Source organism: Diachasma alloeum, unplaced genomic scaffold (assembly GCF_001412515.2).
Source record: "Diachasma alloeum isolate Michigan unplaced genomic scaffold, Dall2.0 Dall_scaffold_00288, whole genome shotgun sequence".
Classification (NCBI taxonomy): Eukaryota; Metazoa; Arthropoda; class Insecta; order Hymenoptera; family Braconidae; genus Diachasma; species Diachasma alloeum.
In genome coordinates, this window is record NW_021680427.1 from 2,090,033 (window position 1) to 2,117,200 (window position 27,168).

Sequence of the window (27,168 nt, forward strand, 5' to 3'; positions counted from 1 at the left end):
ACCCATCCAAGTACTGGGCAGACTGAACGCTGCTGCTTCACCACTACAGCCACTCATTATATTACATAATTAATGTACAATACTTTCCGAGGATTCATCATTATATCCATATTGCTTATGGATAAAAATAAAAGCAATCCGATTTTACATAAAATTCACTGTAATATCGGCAAATTTGTTGACTACAGCGATTAAAAAAACATGAAGGTCACAGCATTTTCAAAGAGTAAGTTCAATCAATGGTGTAAAAATTCAAAATAATGAGAGTATTTCAGTTATTTAATGCCTATCATTTTTCATATTGTACTAAATATCCTTTAACAGTTAAAACACCTCGACATTTAACGTGCACTTGGTATTTAATGACCCATTGAAGTTTAGCAGTGGGCCCGAAGATATCAGCCAACGAGTCTTTGCCCAGAAGTTCTGGAAGAAGAAATCGAAGGGTCACTCGTAAATTATTGCAACGCATGAGGAAAGGACATGAGTAATGGATTTGGGCCTTACGATATGGATCGTTGTGTGTCAACAACTGCACGTCGTGCTCTTTCGTAAAGGCTTGGAGGGCTGGTGGAACCACACAGCAAGTGGCAAGATTTATTTGCACAATGCTTGGCCGAACCTGGATGATAAAAGTATGTTTGCATTGAATATTAAATTTTTCATGATACCAGATCCATTAATACTTCAATGGATATTGCATAGATGGCGCTTCAGGTAACTCTTTTTTTACATGTAATTATTATCCTTTCCAACAGAAAGCATAATGAAACGAATGGAGATTGTTTTCTTAAAAAATGAAAGCATAATCGAATGAGTGGAGAAAGTAAGACGGTTTTCATGAGTACAATCGTCTTGCGTCGAATTTTCATGACGCCCGCCTAAAATACAAAAGAGAATTGAATACTACTCTATGAAACATGAATAAACGAATCATAATTGCCCAAATCATTTAGACCAGAGTAAAATAGAATAATGCTACTTTCTTCATATTGCGTTTACTAAGGTTTCTTCGAACAAAGTTGATTAGAATTAATAGCTAGAATTACGAGATTATCTGATATTTTTGACGTTAAGGATAGGAGAATCCGAATGCAGTATAGTGAAAATGATGATCGACTCTTTCACTTTGAACAAATAATATGAATATCCAGATGCAAAATTTCTGATATGAATAAAAAGAAGCTGTGACTCAATATTCCAAATGAAGTTTTAATTTTTAATTTGGTGCTGAAAACACGAGATGACAATATTCTGCGCGGGAAATTATATTGATGAGATAAACAACAGATTAATTGAGTTACCGTGTGAATGAACTAAAAATTGATAACAGTGTGGGCACGCACTTTTACCGGAGTATCATAAAACATTGAATTCCAGAAATTTACACTCTAAAGTGTGTTCTAGAAGAAATTGATTGGAATTATGATTAAAATCTTATTTAGTGAGCCTAGGAACATAAATAAACGAATCGTAATTGTTCAAGTGATTTAGGCCAGAGGAGAAAATAGAATAATTCTACTTTTTTAATAATGCGTTCTCAAATAATAAAGGGTCTTTCGAACAAAGTTGAATAGAATTAATAGCTAGATTTCCGAGATTATCTGACATTTTTTACATTAAGAATACGAGAATCTAAATGCAAAATAGTGAACGTGATGATCGATTTTTTCACTTTGAACAAATAATATCAATATCCAAATACAAAATTTCTGATATGAATAAAAAGAAGCGGTGATTCAATATTCCAAATGAAGTTTTAATTTTTAATTTGGTGCTGAAAACACGAGATGACAATATTCTGCGCGGGAAATTATATTGATGAGATAAACAACAGATTAATTGAGTTACCGTGTGAATGAACTAAAAATTGATAACAGTGTGGGCACGCACTTTTACCGGAGTATCATAAAACATTGAATTCCAGAAATTTACACTCTAAAGTGTGTTCTAGAAGAAATTGATTGGAATTATGATTAAAATCTTATTTAGTGAGCCTAGGAACATAAATAAACGAATCGTAATTGTTCAAGTGATTTAGGCCAAAGAAGAAAATAGAATAATTCTACTTTTTTAATAGTGCGTTCTCAAATAATAAAGGGTCTTTCGAACAAAGTTGAATAGAATTAATAGCTAGATTTACGAGATTATCTGACATTTTTTACATTACGAATACGAGAATCTGAATGCAAAATAGTGAACGTGATAATCGATTTTTTCACTTTGAACAAATAATATTAATATCCAAATACAAAATTTCTGATATGAATAAAAAGAAGCTGATTCAATATTCCAAATGAAGTTTTAATTTTTAATTTGGTGCTGAAAACACGAGATGACAATATTCTAAGCGGGAAATTATATTGATGAGATAAACAACTGATTAATTGAGTTACCGTGTGAATGAACTAAAAATTGATAACAGTGTGGGCATGCACTTTTACCAGAGTATCATGAAACATTGAATTCCAGAAATTCATACTCTGAAGTATATTCTAGAAGGAATTGAATTGTAATTATGGTTAAAATGGCATTCAGTGAGCATTGCAATTAGAATATGATCAAATCATTTTTTGTAATATGACAATTTAACGGCTGATAAATTGGGACATATGATTCTCATTGGTCGTATTGCTTTTTGTAATGAGAATGATTCTCGAGTGTATTCTTTGACCGATGAGTTGATGAACAATTTGGTGTTCACCAGCGCAATCAGTAGCAAACTCGAAAATGAAATGAAATCAACAAAAAAGTCCAACTATGTTGATGAGACTAATTATCCTAATAAATACTGATTATGCTAATGAGAATGATTTTAAATAATTAATCAAGCTTTGCTCATGATTTTTTTTGTAATATTAGGTCTTCTGGTCTCTCAGTTTACATAAATATCATATATTTATATTGAACTTACAGTTGCCCACTCGTACAGTTTGATAAAAACATCAGTATCAACATTGCTGAATCCTACATGGCAGATTTCCCCGGCATTCACATATTTCTCAACGATAGGCCAGAGTTTCTGGAGCTGCTCCAGTTCACTCTCAGTGTTCTTAGCGTCTCCATACGCGAGGATCAGAGTTTCGATGCGGTCTGTATCGAAGACCTTGAAAACTAGAGGATGAAACGAAGAATTTAGTGAGCAGCCTTCTAGTATAACGATTGAATGATCTAAGGAATTGTTTCGTACTTTGATCTATGGCATTTTTCAACAAGTCTGGATCTGCTGAGGGCATGAATATCTTCACAGTGATCTTCAACTCCTTTCGATCTTCCAGACTTGCAGGCTCATTTCCGTTGATCTAGGATAATTACAGGAGTGTAATTACAATGTAAATGGGAGGACATTTCTCGAATAGAATGAATTTTTTGGAATACAAGATCTATGCGCGCGCTCTCGCGCGCGTTGATCGATTCATTTGTTGAAATGAAGAAATGGAATTCATTAAATTTCATTTTCTCATGAATACCTTATAAATATTGATAATGAATCAAAGAGAATTCGACTAATGATTGAAGTGAATAGCGAAGTAGAGTAAAAGAATCTATAAAGAATTTTTCATTTTCAATTAATTATCTTCAATTTTTTAAAATAATCNTATATATATATATATATATATATATATATATATATATATATATATATATATATTTACCACTGAAGAATTTGAAATTATGTCACTGAAGAATTTGAAACTGCCGCGTGTTTTTTTTGTGAATAACTTCGTGTCACATATTGACCAATCAGAATTAAGGATTAGCGGTCAGGCTGTTTCGAGATATTTCGATATAAAACAACTTCACGTTTCATTCATCTTTAGTAAATAGGACTTTGGGTGCCTCGGAGAGAATGTAAGTGCACGGAAAAAATTTAATGAAAGACTTCGTGCATTTACATTAGATTTTCAGCACATCTTCTCTGGACCAGTAATGTTGATATAATAAGGGTGGAATAAGAATAAAACCCGCATAATTTTGTCGTGCGGTTTTTTTTCACATATTTGATAGAAAAAAATAAACATTCTCAGGCGTCAATTTCACAATTTTTTGTCTTTGGATTTTGGGATATGGATCAAAATAAATATAGCAAAAAAAGGTGTAAAATTTATGCACGAAAATTCCTACAGAAAAAACCTCAAGGGGGTAAATTAAAAAAATACATCAGAATATGTTGAATTTTTTCAATCGACAAAAAGCGACATTTCCAATAGTAACTCATTTGAAAAATAACTGACAAAGCAATGAGTCAATTTTTCTCAAAATCTAATAAAATCTAAAAAACAAAAAATTAATCGATTGTATTGAATTCATAGATTCAAAATCTCGAGAACTTCCATGCTCTTGAATAAACAATGCAGAGGAATATTTCTCTTCATCAAGCAATCGAGTTATTTCCATAATTCTAAGTTCTCATTAGATTCAAATTACAAAAAAAAAAAACATCGAATTCGAAAGCCTCAAAACTAAGAAAACATATCGAATTCGTTACCACATTTTATTCTATTTCTATTGAACTTTCGATTAGTTTTTGTCCAGTTTTATTGACAAATTCTCCAGCTTATCTTCGCATTTCTGTTAATAGAAAATTTAAATTTTATTCTTCTATTCAACGTTTTCTATTGAGATTCTCTATAGAAATTCACCGGCTCAAATTCTCCTATTCAAGTTTTTCTATTCTACTAGATCTGCGCGCGCTTTCGCGCGCGCTTATCTTTTTGTTGTAAAAATGAAGAAATCGAATTTATTAAACTTCATATACTCATAGATGTTTTATAAATATTGATAATGACTTAAAGAGAATTAAGAGAATGAAGAGAATGAAGAGTGAAGCATCAATGGATAATTTTTAATCTTCGATTAATTTGTTTTATTTTTTACTTTTTAAAATAATCCGATTAAAATCTGTAATTGTTGAAAAATCAGGGGAGGGTTATGAATTGATTTCGTAGAAAACTGAAAAAATTTCTTGAATTCTTCGGAAAATTTCACAGTTTTCCAAATAACCGTAGATCACAGATTTTTCTAGAATTATTTGGGAAACCGAAGAATTTTCGTGAATTTTGTAGAGTTTAGAATTTATGTATGAAAATCTGAGAAGCAAGAATTGATCATTTTGGCGTGTGATAAATATGAAAAAATTAAAATTTGGGAAGTGAAGAATAATTTGTGAGTTAAAAAAATTTAGAAATACTATGTTTTTTTTTCTCATGATTAACAATTAGGCAATTTAGATATGTTTTGATATAAAGATAAACTTCACACATGAAAAAATGAAAAATATGGCGCAGAAAAAAATTTTGCCATTTGAAGAATTTGAAAATACCGGGGATTTTTTTCAGCAATTACTTCACGTGATTCATTGACCAATCAAAATTGAGGATTAGCGGTCAGCCAGTTTCGAGATATTTCGATATAAAATAACTTGACGTTTCTTTCATCTTTAGTAAAATAGGAAATTAGTAAAAAAGGATTCTTTTAAAGAAGAGAAAAAAGGAGTAAAAAACTCAGAAAGTTGAATTCCATGAATTCAACAGACAGAAAATGGCTCAATCGAAAAAATTGTATGAATAGATGAAATTCTACTGATTTTTTCTATAAAATACTTTCCATTGGATATTTTCCATTTCAAAAACGCGCAGTAAACCTCACAATTCTGCAATAAAATGGCAATCTACCGAGCACTAATGGAAGTTCAATAGAAATCCAACAGAATTTCCAATTCAATTCGCTGAATTTTTCTATAAAATTTTTCCATACGTCACCAAGACGAATTCCCTGTGGTTTTATCAGCTATTTGAATAAAACCTGAAAATACTTGAAAGTTTCATTGGAAAACTAACCGACAAACCTCTAAGTCAATATTTCTCAAAATTTAATCAAATTTAAAACACGAAAAAAAAGATCGATTACATCCGAAAAAATCAGTCTCATCGTTCATTCAAAAAATATTATATTACTACTCCCCCCTCCCCCTCATGGCGCGCACACACACACACACACACACACACATGCGCGTATCACGTGGTAAACATCAGAAATTTTTAAAGGGCAGCTCTAGAGATGCCCCAGATTTTCAACTCTTCATTCTTCAAATTATTTCTATCATTTAATAATTCAAGAATAAAAAAAAATTAATACTTACCGTGTTCGTAGCATGATTTTTACCCTGCGAGTCTCTCAACGTAATCTTCAACGCCTCAACAAGCTAATAATTAAAAACACAAATAGCAAATTAAATTGACGTTAAAATCCAGGAGAAACCGGATGAAACCAAGGATTCACTCCAAGGTTGATTAGAATAACAAATAAAGCACTCGAGAATGGAATATTTGACATAACCTCAATCCCAACAATGCTCTTATCAACATTAGACGATTTTTCATAGACAACTGATTATCAATAGCACGTAATTGTCTCCGTGACAAGCAAAAATCACTGATATTTTGAAGAAAATGATTAACTACCTCCTCGTTGGTATTTTGACCCACTTTCAACTTCAACTCATTGAAAGACAGTATATTTCCAGTGTTGATCAATACACTCTGTGACTCCATTGTTACCTAAATTCCTCGTGAATACTTTTACGTTTACGGTTTTGACGTTTGTCCAGCGTTTACATCGGTCACGCGGCGACTGGAGCTCTATGATGAGTCGCACCTATTCATATCTGCTGCGCTCAATCATTTCCTCGAACTTAATGACTTGTAATTATGTATTTCTAAATTTTTTTGTGGATAAACACGATACTTTCGAGTGATTACCGGGAACCAGCAAATGTTTACAGTGACTATTGCACACTGACTTGCAACAAAACAAAAATTAAACATTTCATTTTTTGAAAGAAATGTTTTGCTCATTTTCAGCGGGATCCAATTTTTTTTGCTCCAAAATTGAAATTTAAATCGGGCAAAATCATTGTTTACATGAATTATCCCCGTTTGTTTACTTGAGACACTTTTTAAAAATAATCTTTTGCTCATTTTTACAGGAATTAACTTTTCTTTGCTCCAAAATTGAAATTCAAATTGGCTATAACCATTTTTTTGAGGGGATCATACACATAATGTTTAAGATTTAGATGACTTTAAACATTGAAAACAATTTTTTTCACTCCGTTTTTTGAAAATAATGTTGTGCTCATTTGTGCTCATTCGACTTTTCTTTTGCTCCAAAATTGAAATTGAAATCCGGAAAACTCATTGAGGATCTACATTGAGGATTTACATTGTTTGTTGAGCATCTAGAATTTATGTGGAAGTTTGAATCATATTAAACATTAAAAACTATTTTTTCCCTCTGTGGATGTTTACAATTGTTATAAAAACAAACTGCATGAGTATTATTTCGTCTTGGATATGCTCGTGGAACGTTCCATCTGTCGCGAGTAATTATCGAGAATCGTCAGTTATTTACATAAATTACGGTTAAGGTTTACTACCTTTTATTTACTTAGAACACTTTGTTTTTGAAAATAATGTTTTGCTCATTTTCATCAGAACTAACTATTCTTGCTCAAAAATTGAAATTTTCATCGGGAAAAATCATTGTTTGCAGGGAATATGGAGATGTTGCCAAAGTTAAGATGAAATGAAACATTAAAAACTATTTAATTCCGCCGGTGCATATTTACAATTGCCACAACAAATTGAATGCTCCATCATTGTTTCTTGAATATGTTCATGAACAGACCCATCTCTCGAGTAATTATCAACCAACAATCATCAATTGTTTACATTAACTCTTTCCTTTTAATTACTTGAAATATTTTGTTATTTCAGAACCATTTTTCGCTCACTTTCGTCGGAATGAACTTTTCTTGCTCCAAAATTGAAATTTAAATCGGGAAAAATCATTGTTTGTTGGAGCTACATAACTTATGTAGAAGTTTAAATGATATTAAAAATCGAGAACTATTTCATCCCTCTGGTGGATATTTATATTTGTTATCAAAACAAGCTGAATGCTCATCATTATTTCTTGAATATGTTGATGAACATTCTCATCTCTCAAGTAATTACTGAGAATGATCAAATGTCTACATTAACTGTTTCATTTTATTTCCCTTAAACACTTTGTTTTTTTTAAACAATTTTTTGCTCATTTTCATCGGAATCGATTTTTCTTGCTCCAAAACGAAATTTAAATCGAGAAATACCATTGTTTGTAGAGGATACGCAGATAATGCGGAAGTTGAGATAACACTAAACGCTAAAAACTATTTCTTTCCTCTCATGAATGCTTGCATTTATTATAAAAACCAATTGAATGCTCATCATTATTTCTTTCTATTTCTCAACAATCTCATCTCCCAAGTAATTACTGAGAATGATCAAATGTCTACATGAACTATTTCGTTTTATTTACCTTAAACACTTTGTTTTTTTAAAACAACTTTTTGCTCATTTTCATCGGAATCGGCTTTTTCTTTGCTCCAAAATTGAAATTTCAATTGGTAAAAATCATTGTAGGAGATATGCAAATAATGCGGAAATTGAGATAACATTAAACATTAAAAACTATTTCTTCCCTCCGACAGAGGTTTACATTTGTTACAAAAACAAATTGAATGTCCATCATTGTTTCTTGAATCTGCTCGTAAACAATTCCATTTCTCAAATAATTATCAAGAACCATCAGTGGTTAACACGAACTATTTCTCTTTATTCACTTGAAATACTTTGTTTTTTACAGACATGTTTTTCCTCATTTTTGTCGGAGTTTTTCTTTGCTCCAAAATTAAAATTTCAATTCGGAAAAATCATTGAGTGTGGGAGATATGCAAATGATGCGGAAGCTTGGATGATCTAAATATTAAAACAAATTTTTCTCTAGCATGGACGTTTACAATTGTTATAAAAACAAATAAAATAAGAGTTGGCGCCAACGAGGACATTTAAAATGCACCAATACGCGGAACATTGAAGGGGAAGGGGTATTAGTGGCAACCTTCACTCGATACATTTTTCCGTGAGTAGTGGGCACAGGTTTCACTGATAAAGCGAAAATAGTGTCATTATCATCGATTCATCGTTAAACCTCCACCATAGCGGCGGGTGTCGATTTTAAAGTCGAGTAAATAAATAAATAAATAAATAAACGGGAGAAAAATGCCGATTGATTTCACAGCGTTTGCGTACGCAGCCTCTGTCGCCGGTGGTGGAATTCTAGGCTACGTGAAAGCCAGTGAGTTTGTCAACAATATCGAATGACTGATAATACCCATTAGAAAAAATTTCGGCATGTTTTTTTGCGGGGAAGAACAATTAAGTGTGAGAATGCTACTATCTTATTGGGAGACTTTGCATGTTGATACGGTATTTTTAATGATGACTTGGCTTTTTTTTTGCTGCATGATTTATGACGACAAAATATGATCATTGAAGAATAATTAAGATTGAAAATTAGTGCGATTTAAAAATTCTTGTGTTGCTTTGCGATTTTCGTGTTCTCCATCTTTAATTTATTATTTCGGAATCAGAGATTTTGTGAATTATTGACGAACAATTAATATTGAAAATTATTGCAATTTAAAAAAATTTTTTGCTCCTTTGTCATTTTTGTGTTCTTCACTTTTGATTCAAATTTATTTCGGAACCAGAGATTTTGTAAATTCTTAGATTACTTATTCACTTTCTATTTTAGGATGAAAATTTACTACGTTTCAGGCCATTATTTAATGTTCAGAAGAAATTAAATTGTAGGGGCATTGTTCTTAACATTTCATGAGTGTTATCATTCCTTTTAATAATGACTGGCAATATTATCTCCTACTTTTTGTTCATCGAAATGACTCCTGAAATTGTTTTATTACATAACTCCATAATTCGATTGATTCACAAGAGATTAATTCTGTGTTTTTCAGTTTATACTCGTGAAATTTGTGACTCTGATCAAATTAGAAAAATTTCACAACGAAAAAACGATTGAGATTGACAATTCTTGAAGTTGAATTCCCATTCTATCTGTTGAAATGAAAGAATTTAGAAATTCTTAGATAACTCATTCATCAGAATTTTCTATTTAGACATAGCCATTTTCTAATGTTCAGAATGAATCAAATTTTGGGAGATTATTCTTAAAATTTTATGACTTAATTTCATTGCATTAGAATGTCATTCTTGACAATAATGAATGGCAACATTATCCTCTACTTTTTATTCATCAAAATGACTGTTGAAATTGCTTTATTACACAACTTTGTGATTTTACAAGATAATAATGCTTCGCTAAAGCCATACATCGAAAAATAAACTATATTATTATAATTATAATGCTTTGCTTTGGAATTTTTACTTTGAAATTTATGACCAAGTAGAAAATATATCACAACGACAGAAAACAATATCAGAATTTTAAATTGAATTGCTCAATTGGAACAAAAAAATTTGTTCTGAGAACCTGAGAATTCCTTAGAATTTCCTAGCAAATCCGAGAGAATTTCCTCGAATTTTCTAGAAAATCCGAAAATTTCCTCTAATTTTATAGAAAATCTGAGAATTTTTGACAAAATGCAAGAATTCTTTTGAATTCTCTGTGAAACCAAAGCGTTATTCGAGAAAAATTTTCTCGAATTTTTTCAAAAACCGGAGAACTTTTTCAAAATGTTTAGAAAACCCGACAATTTTCTGGAATTTTCTGTAAAACCAAAGGAAGTGTTTACAAAACCCGAGAATATTCTTAAACTTTGTAAAAATCTCAAAAATATTCTCGCAAATTCGAGAATATTCTAGAATTTTCCAGAAAGCTCTAGAATTTTCTAGAAGTTTCTACGGTGCATACTACACTACGTACCATAGGGCAATAACTAATATCCTAAAGCCGATGGGGGACCCTAAACCATATAACAGAAAAAATACTATTGAAATCCATTTAGTCGTTTTTGGGTGCATCGCGACCAAAGAAAAGACAACAGATTTATCCTATTTACTAAACATGAAAAAAACGTGAAGTAGTTTTATATCGAAATATCTCGAAACTGCCTGACCGCTAATCCTTAATTCTGATTGGTCAATATGTGACACGAAGTTATTCACAAAAAAAACACGCGGCATTTTCACATTCTTCAGTGGTACATTTTTTTTCACGTCATATATATATATATATATATATATATATATATATATATTTCACATGTATATATATCATCGGGGAAATTAATAAATTCTGTCTTTTTATGGAGACCGATTATTTAAAAAAATTGTAGATAATTAATTGAAAATGAAAAATTCTTTATAGATTCTTTTACTCTACTTCGCTATTCACTTCAATCATTAGTCGAATTCTCTTTGATTCATTATCAATATTTATAAGGTATTCATGAGAAAATGAAATTCAATGAATTCCATTTCTTCATTTCAACAAATGAATAGATCAGCGCGCGTGAGAGCGCGCGCATAGATCTTGTTATATTTAAGAAGATGATTTTTCGTGAATCGCAGCCAAAGGATAGACAAGAGATTTATTATATTTAAAAAGATGATTTTGGGTGAATCGCGACCAAAGAATGGACAACAGATTTATTATATTTAAGAGGAGGAATAATAACCATAAAATAGAGAAATTCTCTAATTGAAACAGAATCAATTCCGTCATTGGGTGCTGGCCTCCTCTTCGGAACAATACTGGGCTATGGAGCATACCAAACATCCCAAGACCCTCGAAACTGCGCAGTTCTCCTGGGGACAAGCACCGCCCTGGGTGGAATCATGGGATATCGGTTCTATAACACAAAAAAAATCATGCCTGCCGGTATGATTTGTGTCATAAGGTAAACATCATCAACCTTCAAACAACAATTCCAACAAATTATTGATCATCTTCAATTCCTTTCAGTTGTGCAATGGTCGTCAGAACGATCTGGAGGAGCTTCCAGTCCCCTGAAGCACCTCTGAAAGCTGAATAAAGACCACAAATAATTCCTTTGTCTCAAAACCAATAAGAGAAAAGCATATTATGGTTCGTCAGGTAGAGGAATCGTGCGTAGGGATTATGGAGACAATTTATTGTAAATTGTAGACGAGGTTTTGATATGTAAAAAGGCTTTTTTGTAAACAATTTTTGTGTTAATTAAACGGATTTAAAATGACAAAAATGAATACTTTTCATTTAGAATTTTTATTATTCAGTGCAATTGCAGAGATTTATTGTAATTAATCGAGTAATTACGATCAAGTGACGTACAGAAAAATTTCATAGAAAAAAATAATAAATTTTATTGAAAATTTTGTTGAAGTTCTATTGCAAATACTATGAGTTTTTGACCAATTCTATTATAAATAAAAAATGTCTAACAGAAACTATTTTATTTTATGGGAAATTTAGTAGAATTTGATATTTCTATACAACTTTTTCTATTGAGACATTGTCTGTAGAAATTTCTCGACATGAATTTTTTAAAGGTTTTTCTACTCTATTTTTCTTTTCTTTTACTCATGAAAATTAAACAAAAAAAGGTAGAAAATTTGAACCGAGAAATTGCAACCGAATATTTTCTAATAATAGTAAAAATGTTTTCTAATGAACATTCACCATTAAAAAATACTATTAAATGAAATCGCGAAATTGAGTTTTCGCTATTCAATGCAATTGCTGAAATTGATTCTAATTAACGGTACAACAATTACAATCAACTTACGCATGAAAAAATTTCATTTAAAAAATTAATAAATGTTATAGAAAATTCTATTGGATTTCTATTGAGGTCAATTGCAAATTCGATCAGTTTTTTACCGTTTGAAGAATTCCGCAGCTGTAATGTGCGGTTTTTTTAATAAAAAATGTCCAATAGAAACTATTTCATGGAAAATTTTATGGAAAATTTAGTATAATTTGATACTTCTTCATAACATTTTCTATTGCGACATTTCTTATAGGAATTCCTCGACATGAAGTTTTTTCCACTATATTTTTCTTCTCTTTAAATTTGAAAAATCAATCAAAAAAATGAAAAAATTTCAGAGGAATTTCTGTAGAAAATATCTCAACAGAATAACTTGTATAAGAAAATCGAAATCTGTTAAAATTTTCTATACAACATTCTCCATTACAAAATTCTATTTCGAGAAAACGTACAGACAAGCTCCATAATTCACCTAAAATCGCCTAAAAAATTAATACTATTAAAAGTTCACTAGAAATCGAACATAATTTTCTTCTAAATTCGCCAGAATTTTCGGCTTATCTATGGAATTTTCTCGCCCGTGTTTCGACCAATTGCGCAATATTTCATTTGTTGTGCAATCGATCAATAAATAACGGTCATTCAAAAATACGCGGGGACGTCAGAACATCACATCACTTTGATGTTATGCCTCCCTGGATAACTTATCCAATGAGTCAATTCCACGAACTTCGGCTGAATGTCACAATTTGAAAAACATTCTAAATACTATAGAATTCCCCTCTGCGTAGAATAAAAAATTTCTCTTTTTATGGAATAAAAGGAAGCATTTTAATAACGTAAAATATCCATTAAAATAGAATAGAGATTATTAGCTAAAACAAACTGTACATCAGTAAAGTTTCCCGCTGATGTGAACGTTCTCAAATTCATCAGCGAAACTCCTAGCTCTCACTCATTGGTCAGCCGCTCCATCCGGCGTACCCCCCCAAACAGTCCAACACCAATGACTTTCCGAATACACAACTCACCTCTGTTCTCCGAGCCCCTCTGGCCATGTTGCCTCGTCGGTCGTTCGAAGTTCCATCGAATTAATTGGATAAAATCACCCCCAACAATCGAAATTTAACGAAAAAATAGCCCCAACCGAAACCACATCAAAACTAAAACAAAGTGAGCTATAAAAATCGATAAAACAACAATACAATAATTACAAATACAAGAGGATTAATGTCCTGTTCAGTTTCAACTGTTAAATCACAAGACCATAAATCTAACAAGCAGTGGCTGCCGCCTGGAATTATTATTCCGTGCGGAAAAACAATTTGACTGATTTTTGGGATCCAGTCAACGAAAACTTCCACCATTCCGCCAATAACCGAGTGCCGACCCGCAGGGTGGCGTACATTTGATAAGGTAATTATGGCATTAGTTGTTTTTAATATTTTTCAGGTGCGCTCCGAGGCATCCCAGTATGGTTGCACTTGAGGGGGTGGGTCACGTGAACGATGAGTGATCGGAGCACCCCGAGGGAGCCCATCCATCACTCATCATTCGTGACGTGTCTCGGAAATTTCAAGATATTTTTGGGGAAAAATTGGGATCACTTGAGTCATGCGGAACGCGTTGCGAATACCTTGAATCATGCACGATTGTGCGAATTGTGATTTTTCACTGGCTCTCCATATGGCGTTTTTGTATTTATGCAGCTGGACTTCAGTGGATATTTTTGTATTTTCTGTCGAGGGGAGTCCGCGGTGAAATTCAAAAGTCTTCGCGCGGCCTTGGGGGCCATTGGACGACTTTTGGTATATGGAGGGATATATTGAAAAGGAAGAAAATTTTTTGACCAGACCCGTTTTGTTCCGTAGGCCACCTCTAGAGATCCTTGTCAAGATGATTTCCCTAGGAAAGGATCCTCAGTCCTTTCATGCTGCGTGTCCCTATTTTTCTTCGTTCTTTCTCTTGTTGTGAGACCTTAGTACATATTATTTCTCATCTCCTACGGTATTATGTTATTTACGACCTCTTTTAGTTTATAGTTAGCTCCTCTTGTTTTTCCGCTGCATGCACGGACGAAAAAATTTAATAGAAGAACCTATCGAATTCGGTAGAAATTTCTATTGAATTTCTATTGAACTGTTCTATTAGGTTTTGGCCGATTCTATTGAAATATTCAATAGAAAATATTCATTCGAAAAAGTCAATAGAATTCAGTTTTTCTATATAACTTATTCTATTGAGATATTTTCTATAGAATTTCCTCGGCTCAAATTTTCTAAGTTTTTTCGTTTGATTTTCTTGATGTGAAGAAAATCAAAATGGAATGAAAAAAACAGAAAATTTGAGTCGAGTAAATTCTATAGAAAATATATGAAAAGAATAAGTTATATAGAAAAATCGAATTCTGTTGACTTTTTCTATTAAATGTTTTCTACTGACTGAACATGTCAATGGAATCAGCCAAAAACTAATAGAAAGTTTGATAGAAATTCAATAGAATTTTCTAACGAATTCGATAGGTTTTTTTATTACATTTTTTCGTGCGTGTGGGTTTGTCATTAGGTACTTGATTTTGGACAACACAATGTACAGGGAATAAATCTCAATCAATCAATTCACCAAAAATGTAATTTTTCACGTTTTTAGCTTAAAAATGCTCCTTGCACTAGACTCTTCAACGAATTTAACTTTTTGCTTCCGAATGAAAGCATTGTAATCGTTCAAATTTAAGTTTTTGATTTTTTTGTTGCATCGACCCATTATGATCCAAAAAATTCGAAAATGCAAATTTTCGACCGTGTCCGTGTGGTAAAGATTTTCAATTGTTCACTAATGAATGGATGGAATTGAATCTTTTTTTCAAAATGTAGGTACTATTGGGCCTTATCGATCGCCATTAATTAAAATTTAATTCATCCAGTAGTTTTTTTAATTTTTGAATTTTTTCGAAAATCGGTTGTCCCACGATAACTAAAAAAAAAAAAATGTTCTGAATTGATTGAATAAGGGCTTAAAAAATTTGAATGTCCGTTTGACCGAGTTCGAAGATGAAGGCGATAGCAATAATCGTTATTTTGATTTATTCGACAATTTTCAAAAAAATTTGTATTTTTTGAAAATCAGAATTCCGGGGGTATCTTTGGGTATCATGCTTTAAATGAATTCACTCAAGGCTTAAAATGGGTGTTTCAATGTCATTAAGTCGAAGTTAAAAGATGATTACGGTAGCGATAGTCGTTGATTTGATTTCTATAATGATTGTTGAAAATTTTCAATTTTACGTGAATTTTCCTGAAAGTGAACTTTTTGATGGTTTCTTCAAATGTGATGTTTAAAATTGATTCAAGGATGTGTAAATGAAATTTTCTAGTTTGGGTGCAAGGAAATTTTATTGAATTTAATCAAATGAAATAGACAATGAATTACACATGATAGAAGAAAATGATGTGCAAAATAACGATTCGGAAGCATATTGCTAATTTATTAGCAAAAATAACTATACTATCTACAATACAAGAGTAATTTTCCACTTGTTTTTCTTTTAAAGTGTTCGCTATACTCATGTTCGTTACACTTAATCTGACCTTCATTATAACCCCCGTGACTCTTATTTTGACTCTGATGGCCCTTATTCTGACCCTTGTGGCCCTTATTCTGCCTCCCATAACCCTTATTCTGACCCTCGCGATCCTTGGGACCCTTAATTTCAGACTCTTAATTTCGAGTACCAAATTTTTACCACCCGAAGTCGATTTAGATTTTTAAAATATAGAGAGATTGGGATCATTTCAGAAATGCAGACTACATTGAATTGTGCAAACGGCGTTTTATTGATTCTCCATATAGGATTTATTTATTTATGCAGCTGAACTTCAGTGGAATTTTTTCAATTTTTTGTTACGTTATATCCTTAATTGCGGAGTATGCAAGGTATTCGTTATGGCGTTTTTTTATTTACGCAGCTGAAGTCAATGGATATTTATCTATTTTTTGTTACGTCAACGGGGATGCGAGGCACTTTCGCCGAGTATTTTTGAAATTCTTGTGAGGTTGGTGAATGAAAAATCACTCGCGAGGTCATGCCTCTGAAGGAATTCAAGGGGATTTTTAGCGAAAAATTGGGATCATTTGAGAAATGCAGAGTATGTTGAATTCTGCAAACGGTTTTCATTAATTCCCTATTGATTTTTTTTATTTATGCAGCTGAACTTGGAAATTTTTCAGTGGAATTTTTTAAATTTGTTGTCATGTTTTGTCCTTAATTGCAAAGAATGCGAGGTATTCGGGATTATCGATTAATCAAGAGGATGATGCCCCGAAAATTTGACTCCAAAAATATCTCGCGAGGATATGCCTCTTAGGAATTCAAGGATATTTTCGGTGAAAAATTGGGATCATTTGAGAAACGCAGAATACGGTGAATTGAGCAAACGATTTTTTATTGATTCTTCGTATGGAATTCGTTTATTTATGCTGCTGGAGGTCAGTGGAATTTTTTCAATTTTTTGTTACGTTTCATCGTTAATTGCGGAGAATGCAAGGTATTTGTTATGGCGCTTTTTATTTATGGAGCTACACTCTAGTGGAATTTTTTCAATTTTTTGTTACGTTTTATCCTTAATTGCGGAGAATTCAGGTATTGGGGATTATCGGTTACTCAAGAGGATGATGGTATTGTTAACCACTTTCTTTGAAACTTTTATGAAGTTGGTGAATGCTCCGAAAATTTGACTCCAAAAATATCTCGCGAGGATATGCCTCTGAGGAAGTCAGATATTTTCGGTGAAAAATTGAGATCATTTGAGTAATACAGAATACGTTGAATTGAGCAAACGATTTTTTATCGATTCTTCGTATGAAATTTACTTATTTATGCAGCTGGACGTCAGTGAAATTTTTTCAATTTTTTCTTACGTTTCATCCTTAATTGTAGAGAATGCAAGGTATTCGTTACGGGGTTTTTTATTTATGCAGCTAGACTGTAGTGAAATTTTTCCCATTTTTTGTTACGTTTTATCTTTAAGCTGGACGTCAGTGAAATTTTTTAAATTTTTTCTTACGTTTCATCCTTAATTGCAGAGAATGCAAGGTATTTGTTACGGGGTTTTTTATTTATGCAGCTAGACTTTAGTGAAATTTTTGAAATTTTGATAAAGTTAGTGAATGCCTAGAAAATTTGACTCCAAAAATATCTTCAGAGGACATGCCTCTGAGGAATTCAAATATATTTTCGGTGAAAAATTGAGATCATTCAAGCAATACAGATTTCCTGGACTTGTGCAGACATCTTGTTTATTACTAATACTCGGTATGACAATTTTTTATTTATTCAGCTGGACTTCCGTGGAAATTTTCCAATTTTTTGTTACGTTTTATCCTTAATTGCTGAGAATGTGAGGTATTCACGGTTATCGGTTGATTGAGAAAATGATAGTATCGTAATCGAGTGATCAATTTTGATAATTTATTTTTAATCACGATGTGGTGTACGTTACGGGAGTCCGAGATTTTTTCGTTGGGTATTTAAAAAATTTTTATGATGCTGACGAATGCTCGGACGAAACCTCCAAAAACTGACTCCAAAAATCACTCGTGACGACATGTCTCTGAGGAATCTCAGGATATTTTCAGTGAAAAATTGGGATCATTTGAGTAATGCAGAATACAGCCAGACTAGCGGATATTTTTTAATGTTTTTTTACGTTTTATCCTTAATTCCGGAGAATGCGAGGTATTCCCGATTATCGGTTGATTGAGAGCATGATAGTATTGCAATCGAGTGATTAATTTTGATAATATATTTTCAATCACGATACGGTCCATGGTACGGTACGACTAGACACTTTCGTGGAGTAGTTTCAAAAATTTTATGATGCTGTTGAATAATCCGGCGAAACCTTCAAAATTTGACTCCAAAATTTTTGCAGTTTTTGAGAATATTTTTTAGGTTGATAGATCTAGAGGGAATTTTGACAAGGGGGTTCTTATCGATTAGGAAATTTTCTACAATAAAAGTAACTTGATGTGCCTTGAGAACCGGTTCACTCCGGAAATATTCATAAAATAGTATTTCTCTGAATTCCACTGTTATCTTGTTTTTTTCCCCCACTTCTTGATGAATTGAAACATGACTGTTTTCCCTGAAGAGTATATTTCATTTGAGGGAACTAATAAAATCTGAAATGGTTCGTTTCAAGTGGTCTATCAATGTTTCGCTTTATTAACAGCTCAAAATTTAAAGTAATTTATTGTGAGTAAAAATGAGGGGAAATAGTTTTAAATATATATATAACTAAAATTTCATAAGTTACCGAAGTTGCTATTAATTGCAAACTCACGAATAAAGTAAATTGACCTCAATTTTACAAATTTTCACTGAATAATTGAACTGAAATCAATAATTTACATTGAGTCTCTCATCAAATTATTAGGAAATAAGCAAAATCTGGAAATTATTGACAACGGAATTCTCTGAAATTTCAGTGGAAATATCACTTGTCAAAAATTTTTGAGGGATGATTCAGTAAACTCACAAAGGAATTTCTAACTGTGTAATTTATTATCAAAATGAAAAGTTTTGCTTGGTTTTTAAGCTGCCTCAGGCTCTGCTAATCAAAAGCAAACTAAATTAGCATTTATCCTGAATATATATCCAAATAAACCAGAAGCAAATAACAATCGCTGAAAATTTACTGCCGAATGCTGCCATATTAACGTTGAAAATTATAGTAAAAAATCACAATAAACTTTCAAATATTTTGTCTTAAGTACACATTAATCAATTGAATCATTCTAAAAAAACAGACTAACAACATTAGGTTTTCTACCATAAAAAATAATTTCTTGACGAATTTATTCACACTTTCCTGAAATTTTACTGGCACAGGTCCATAAAAATCAGCGCAGGCAACTCTTCATACATCCAACTCCATTCAATTATTCAATCTTCAATATTCAATTCATTCAATCCATTTTAGAATTTATTGCAATTCATCCTGTCATTTTCCTCGAAAACCAATCACCTCTTGCTCAAATATTCTAGTTAAAATCCAGTAGCCATTCCTTAATGGAGTGATATCGCCTCATCGTCACTATCACAAAATTCTTCTTTCATCTAGACGGTTCGATACCGAGAATTTTCTAACTCATTTCCTCCCTCTCAAGAACTCTTTTCAAAATGATAAATTTTTAATAATATCTATATATATAATATCTTCTTACACGTGTATTCGATGACACATCCACTCGAATATAATCATATGGGTCGTTATTGTGGCACAAAATTTGTGAATTCTGGCATATTCCACAAGAAATCAATGCAATTATTGCAAAAAGAACAGACTAACAACATTAGGTTTTCTATCATAAAAATAATTTCTTGACAAATTTATTCACACTTTCTTGATGGCACAAGTCCAGAAAAATCAGCTCAGGCAACACTCTTCATACATTCAACTACAATTCAATCTATTTCAGAATTTATTGGAATTCATCCTCTCATTTTCTCCGAAAATCAATCACCTGTAGCTCAAATATTCAAGTTAAAATCCAGTAGCTATTCCTTACTAGAGTGACATCGTCTCACCGCCACTATCACAAAATTCTTCTTTCATCTGGACGGCTCGATACCGAGAATTCTCAACTCATTTCCTCCTTCTCAAGAACTCTCTTCGAAATGATAAATTTTTTAAATAAAATCTATATGTAATATCTTCTTACATGTGTATTCGATGACACATCCACTTGAACATAGTCATCTGGGTCGTTATTGTGGCTAAAATTTATTAACTGCGTTCATAGCTCGTTTTATTCAAGATCTAACTGGTTTTCACTCGAGTGATATCACTCATTTCAAAGTTTCTTGAGGAAATTATTTATTCTGTACTTATCGATTATGCTGCGTTGTTTCTCGATTAACTGCGTCTTAGAAATATTGACATGTCGTTATATACAAGAACTCATGATTTCATATCGTTCAACATCTTGCTTGCACCACTGAATTATCGGGGGATACGACTTTTCAGAGAACATCGACGCATTCGAGTTTCGAGAAATTGTGCAATACTGGGAAACTAGTTCTGTCTGCTATTAGGAAAACTGTACTGCAAATTGTTTTTCTTTGTCCATTTACTGCTAATTGTTTGTGTTTAATCGTAAGGTGTTCCGTAAGAGAGGTGACAAATTGAGAGGCTTAACTTTTCCATGAGTCGTTAGATGATAACATCTAATTGAAAAAATATATACTGCTGAACATTTTCTGAAATTAAAAAATTGCGGATGCATTTAAATTCTCAATGTCGTGGATTTGCATTGAATTTAAGATTAAATAGGATTCAATAAAACGCGCTTTTCACGTCGAGCGATCGTTGATATTTCTATGACAACTTGAATTTTCCAATCCATTAGGAAAATTAATTATGAGATTCAATTAAATACTTAATATATTGAGAATTCAGAAGAATATTTGCCTTAATTTTCATCATTTTCAATCACTTTTTCGTCGTTCGGGCCTGCAAATCATAATTCCATTGGATATTCAAGATTTCAACTGATTCGTCATCAACGAAATATGTAGAAATTTCATGTAAATTTGTTGTTAAAAAATTGAAGATTCTTTACTTGGTATTTCGCGAGTGATTTTTCAACTGTGTAGTTGGATAATCTACCGCAGAAGACTATCTCCCTGATTTCAGAATTCAATTTTTAGATATTCAATTCAAGGGTCATTAATATCTCAGTGACAACTTGAATTTTTAAAAGCCATTAGGAAAATTAAGTATGACATTCAATTAAATACTTAATATATTGAGAATTCAGAAAAATATTTGCTTTAATTTTCATCATTTTCATCATTTTCATCAATAACTTTTTTGTCGTATGGATCTGAAAATAATCATTTAATTGCATATTTAAAATTTCGACTGCTTCCTGATAACCAAAATATTCAGGAATTTCGTGTGAATTTGTTGTTTGAAAATAATTCAAAATTTTTTACTTTGAATTTCTAGAATAGTTCTCTGAACTGTGGATACTCCTTCAGAAGACTATCTCTTCGAATCAAGACACCAACTTTTCAATTTGAAGATAGTAATCCCGAACCTTATACGATTTCTCTATCAGTTTTGAGAGCAACGCTGACTCGTTTTGGCCTTAACTGATCGCTCCTTGAGAGTATTGACATTGTGTATTTCCAAGAGTCCAGCTGGCATACCTCCAACTGTGGATTTCCCACTTTGCAGATATGTGTGACGAGGAAATGTTTATGTTATTTGCGCGTGGCTGATAACTTCGTTTTCTAGATAATAAGTCCTTCATTCAGAAGCGAAGTCAAGAAACAGGATAAATCAACTCAACTTTAAGATTATGATGGGATTTTTTAAATCATTATTTTACATCGTTCGGATTCGGTTTTCAGTATACTGTGAAATCTGATCAAGACTTCAAATGGTTAGATCGCGCCATTCTATCCGGCCGAGTTTTAAACCCGGGATCTCGAGCATGTGAACAAACGAACTTCACCACTGCACCAGTCTAACGGACGATTATGATAAGATTCGATAAAGATCTTGGGATTCAATCGAGATCGTGAATTTTTTAGAGGGCTGTTTTTGGCAGATATCTTTTTTCTCTGAAAAATTCCGTAGCGAAGCGGTAAACCGGGTTAAGTCGTTTTTGACTATTGGCCAGTTTTTGTTAAATATCTCCGAATCTAAAAGAGAAAAATTTTTGTTACGACCTTTTTTGTAGAGCCAATTGAGGGTTACGAAAAAGGTCATGAGAAAAATGTTGTTATCTCCCTTAGATTCCGAGATATTCATCAAAAACTGGCCGTAAGTAAAAAACGACTTGACCCGGTTTACCGCTTCGCTACTGAATTCATCTTCAAAAAACGGGAAATTCACTCATTCCGTTTTACCACAGGGTAATTTATCGATAATAGCTCCTAATGTAAGGCAGAAGTTTGATCTATTAGGATTTTTATTTATATTATTTCTTCTTAAGGGGAAACGGAACCCCTGCCTCTATATGAATTTTTAGAATTATGTTTTCTCCTACAATTTAATAATTACTTTATATCTATGAAATTACTTTATCGACCCGATCATTGCGTTGTTGAGCCAATGAAGTAGTTTCATAAATAAAAAATCATAATTGCAGGAGAAAACACAATTGTAAAAGTTCATACAGACACAGGGGTTCCGTTTCACGAAACATTTCGTTGTTGTTACGTTTAGGTAATGGAGGATTGTACTTGATTAATGTAAGATGTTTTTTCATGATTTTTCCGGATTTTGTAAACTCTGCTGGTCCTTACGGACAAGTCTGCATCTTATGGACAATTAACTGAATTGTTTTTTTAATTTCTTAATTTTTGTTATTCGAAGGAGTCGTGGAATGGATATTGATGAATTGTCAATTGTATTTTGGAATTTTTAAATTTTTGAACAGAATAAAATATGCCCTGGAGAAAAGCTCTTAGGGAGTTCCAAACGTTGCACGGAAAAGAAATTTGATTAAATTATGCATTCATAATTCATTCGTTCATTCATTCATTCAATCCGCTTGTATGACCGTCATGGCTCCGCGAAGTTACAGAAAATAAAAATTCCTAAACGGTTCGAAAATGAGTTGGGAAGTTTGATCTACAGGAAAAATATTGAATGAAGATGACTCTCTCTGAATTCCAATAATCAAGTGCTAAAATTTAAGAGATTTTCACCATAATTCTAGTAAAAAATTTAATAAACCTAGTAAAAGTTTCAATATTTGAAGTGGTAATTTCACTAAATTTTCGTAACTTTCGCCAATACATGAGCACTAAAACTCAGGCATCATTTTACATTTTAAGATAAATTCCCCAACTGATCACACAAAAGGGTTTCATCCTATTCATCTGCTAAACTGAAGATGCCCCAATTCTCTAAAAAATCCTCTTCAATTTTGATAAATCGATGATTACGAGAAACAGAAATGGGATCAAGTGATATTTCCAAGGTCAATGACATTTCTCCGCCAATCAGCAGTAGCTGATTTCGTAACAATTTAATTAATTTTTCTAGTGATCAAAAAAGGTTAGAGCACGTACATCCTCGTGATCGGAATCATTAATTTCATTAAAACAGCGCGTGGCAGATATCGCAAATCCCCACTGAAAGTAATTTATTACATCTATTGTGAGTGAGGGTATAAACATTTCCTTGCGAATGAGACAGCCCGATACTGCTCCAGATTCTGATTGGTTTGCGATAAGATGTGATACTCGTAGTCGTCAAATAGTCTGTTATCTGCAAGAAAAAGTATAAGTACTGCCCCCCAGTGAAGTATGACCCTTGATGTGATGTGTGCATCACTCACCCCCCCATTGTTAACGCATTCAGTCTCTATGAACCACAATCCCAGAGCTGTCAGATAAGGCTTGGTCTTGAGGAGTTGGAACCACGGGGTTGTACAATTGATAATACTTATCGAATTCATATAAATAGGGAGTTAAATAGTGGCTTCGGGTTCAGTACCATTCGACTGTTCCTCAGTGCTGTTACGAAGCAATTAACCCTAGTCTTTCTCCAATCTTCATTGAATTTCTGGATTTCTGGAATTTCTGGTGGAACTAACTCCATTCTGAACTGTTTTTTTGTTAACAGAAGTTAGCAAAAAAAAACGATTCTTCTTTTTTTTCCATTCGGTGTTTTGTCAAGGCACGAGAATTACTTCCCACGATAAAGTAAGTTGCAATTAATTAAGAGTTGGTGTTGAAGTTGTTTACAGTATTTTCAATAGGTGCGGTAGTGGAGTGAAAACAAGATGTGTTAGACTTCAATTATTGATTAATTTTGCTAATACAAGGCGGCGCATTCAATAGATCCTGATTTTGCCGTACAACTTATTCTGTTTGCGCATTTTTCTATGGAAATTCGAGGACACGAATTTTCATATCCTTGATTCTCGTTGGATTTGATGATCAGAAATAATGGAATAAACTAGGAAAATTCATTACCGCTTCTTTCTACCGAATGTACGAAAGATTGTGGAAGAGGTTTCTATAATAGTCGCCCTTTGCTCCATCAAAAAAATTCTGGGGAAAATTTAATAATAATCAAAATTTAATAAAGTAAGTTGCCATGAATCAACATTTTCTGCCAAAAAAATTCTGCCGAAAATGGTGCCATCTCCCTATTTAGTGTCACGACTCTGCTACTGAACTGCTTTGAAATTTCAAAAGATACACTTATTCCAAAGTCAATGTTAACAGTTGCGCAATGTTTGTATAGTTTATGTATCAAATCAACATTGATGATGAAATAATTTATTGTGATAAGAAAGTTGCATTTTACAGAACCTCTGGATAAGGAAAATCGAACGAATGACTCACTTCTTATTAAGAATCATTGGTTTTTCAATACATCCGCTCTCCGTATAAACAGGGAAAACCACTCGTATTTTTGTATTCAAACACAATAAGTGTCTTGCAAACAAAATGCATTGACATATTTGATAATCGATACTGAGCTCTCACGTAATTGCCAATGGCATATCAATAATGAAGCGTTATAATGAGATCAGTCAGTGTCATTTAAAATGCTGACTAAGTCTCTGAATCTAAGACAGACGACTAATTTTTTACATCGCACTTTTCTTTCAGAATTACGATAAGAGAACGTTCAACCTAATTCTCAATTGACTTATCCTGTTCTATCGTTTCATTACTCAAATTAATCACCTTTTTAATGACCGGAACTCTTGAACCCGTTTATGACTTTCAATCTCTCACGGACGAAACATTCTTAGAGAAGAAAGTGCTATCTCCAAAAAATTCAATTATTTCTATTATAACTATTATTTGTTGAAAATCATGCAACTTTGCGCTGTGATTTTTAGTAGGTATTCTATAGAAAAAATATGTTTGGTAAATTTTCATTATTCTATGTGAATTATTCTCTTGAAGTCTTCTGTAGAAATTCGTGGACATAATTATGTGATTTATAAATTTCCTGTTGTTTCACTGGATTGGTTTTGCTTTTCATTACAAAGTCCGGAGCAAACACTTTGAAACTTCAGCCAAAACAATTCTTAGAGAAATCCATTAACGCATAACTAAGTTTCATGAAAACAGTTTCACACCACGAGTTTCTTGATATAAGTAAAGATGTACTTGACAAAAAACTTTGTTCTTCTCAGTGCAAGTTGAGCCGTCAGTGTTGACACATCAAAACATTTAATCTATCCAAAATTTCAATTAATTTCTCAGTCTCGTAAATCCTCAAGTGAATAAACCTCAATTCAACTCAAATTTATATCAAACATTTATTCCGCGTCATTGTATTCCAAACTGTTATTGTTACTGAATCAACTTATTGTGTTAGTTTTCACCAGAAATCCAAACTTAAAATGACAAGTATCCCCGATCTTTTCATCAAATAATGCCTCAAGTTATATTAAAAATAACAAAACCAAACCAAATTCACAATCTAAATCCCATTGAAAATGATATTAATCGTGATTTAAACCAAGCTATCAATTACAAAACCTTTCAGTCCCTCCTAAATTAATAATGAATAAACAATCATCTCATATTAGCCGTAAATTTTTCTGAGCGAGCTCAATTGTTAGCTCGGGGTATCGTTTGTTCGATACACAAATAAGAATTTTCTCTATAAAAATTCTAATGCTGGTTAAGTTAAACTTCTGGTCATTTCCGGTTAAATTTATAGAGATTTCTGGGGATTACTGTGAAAATTTCATATCAATACGAGAAAAATTCATGGGCAACTCAATAAAGTTTCCAGTGGTAGCCCTGCAATTTTAGAATTTCCCTGCAAAACATTCTTGATTCATCAAGATATCTTATGCCGAATTGAAAAATTATTCCCCTTCTGTTCTAGGGTTGTATCTGCGATAGACTGGTTGGCCAGTCTGTTGTTGTGTCTCTGAGCAACAGCGTCAACTGGAAGTTGGCCCTGAACGCAGAGCCCCCGTGGCTTTGCTAGCACCCCCAACTCTGAGATCGCATTAACTCGCCTCCCCACGACACTCAAAATCCGCACTGACAGCTGCCTCATTGCTACCTAGCGTCCGCAGAGTAGCATAAATCATCCCCCACGAAAGCAACAAACAATCATTCAACTGATTCCCTCAACTTCGAACGACAAATTACTCAAAAAATCAACATGAAGGTGACCAATTTGGACGAGCGCATCCACGTGCTGGACAGTGCATCCAGCGTGATGAGTGTGATCACGGAGATTGCTGAGAGCGGCCTGCAGGAGGAGGCCTTCTACGTCCTGGACATCGGGGACATTGTCAAGAAGCACCAGATCTGGAAGGAGAAGATGCCGAGGGTCGAACCCTACTACGCTGTTAAATGCAACGACTCTCTGATTGTCCTCGAGGTCCTGGCATCCTTGGGCATTGGTATGTAGAGCATTTCACTCATATTTCGTAATTTCTGACGTGGACATGGACATTTAATTTCAGTGAGAAGAAATGAAAAAAATGCAAAAAAACGTAGGTGGAAAGAAATAAAAAAATCATTTTGGGGGGGGGGGGGG

At 32.8% G+C, this 27,168-nt stretch overlaps 3 protein-coding genes across 4 annotated transcripts in view; 2 read left to right on the top strand and 1 right to left on the bottom strand.

The window, feature by feature from the left end:
- Nucleotides 1-258: 258 nt before the first annotated feature.
- Nucleotides 259-6,719, bottom strand: LOC107038742 (glutamate--cysteine ligase regulatory subunit). Its single transcript, XM_015257999.2, has 6 exons — nucleotides 6,465-6,719; nucleotides 6,143-6,205; nucleotides 3,191-3,302; nucleotides 2,915-3,114; nucleotides 508-622; nucleotides 259-426 (listed from the first exon to the last, which is right to left on the bottom strand). The coding sequence occupies exons 1-6, from the start codon at nucleotides 6,552-6,554 to the stop codon at nucleotides 290-292; spliced, it is 717 nt and encodes a 238-aa protein (XP_015113485.1). The 5' UTR covers nucleotides 6,555-6,719; the 3' UTR covers nucleotides 259-289.
- Nucleotides 6,720-8,957: 2,238 nt separating this feature from the next.
- Nucleotides 8,958-12,085, top strand: LOC107038743 (transmembrane protein 14C). The gene is made up of 3 exons (XM_015258000.2): nucleotides 8,958-9,183; nucleotides 11,578-11,767; nucleotides 11,833-12,085. The coding sequence occupies exons 1-3, from the start codon at nucleotides 9,108-9,110 to the stop codon at nucleotides 11,900-11,902; spliced, it is 336 nt and encodes a 111-aa protein (XP_015113486.1). The 5' UTR covers nucleotides 8,958-9,107; the 3' UTR covers nucleotides 11,903-12,085.
- Nucleotides 12,086-13,635: 1,550 nt separating this feature from the next.
- LOC107038809 (ornithine decarboxylase) overlaps nucleotides 13,636-27,168 on the top strand; it is a 22,853-nt gene continuing 9,320 nt past the window's right edge. The window contains exons 1-2 of one of the 2 annotated variants that reach the window (XM_015258095.1): nucleotides 13,636-14,035; nucleotides 26,503-27,031. In XM_015258095.1, coding sequence (XP_015113581.1) covers nucleotides 26,788-27,031 — 244 coding nt within the window. In that variant the 5' untranslated portion in view covers nucleotides 13,636-14,035; nucleotides 26,503-26,787. Of the gene's footprint in view, nucleotides 14,036-24,034; nucleotides 24,345-26,502; nucleotides 27,032-27,168 lie in introns of those variants that run through there. The other variant, XM_015258096.2, reaches the window with a different exon arrangement.

Bases quoted from the DNA above. Each gene is read 5' to 3' on its own strand.
- LOC107038743 (XM_015258000.2), top strand. From the start codon at position 9,108: ATGCCGATTGATTTCACAGCGTTTGCGTACGCAGCCTCTGTCGCCGGT. The intron at 9,184-11,577 runs GTGAGTTTGTCA...TAATTGAAACAG, and splicing joins TCTAGGCTACGTGAAAGCCA to AATCAATTCCGTCATTGGGT. The intron at 11,768-11,832 runs GTAAACATCATC...AATTCCTTTCAG, and splicing joins GGTATGATTTGTGTCATAAG to TTGTGCAATGGTCGTCAGAA.
- LOC107038742 (XM_015257999.2), bottom strand. From the start codon at position 6,554: ATGGAGTCACAGAGTGTATTGATCAACACTGGAAATATACTGTCTTTC. The intron at 3,115-3,190 runs GTACGAAACAAT...TTCATCCTCTAG, and splicing joins GAAAAATGCCATAGATCAAA to TTTTCAAGGTCTTCGATACA. The intron at 623-2,914 runs GTAAGTTCAATA...TTTATCATCCAG, and splicing joins AACTGTACGAGTGGGCAACT to GTTCGGCCAAGCATTGTGCA.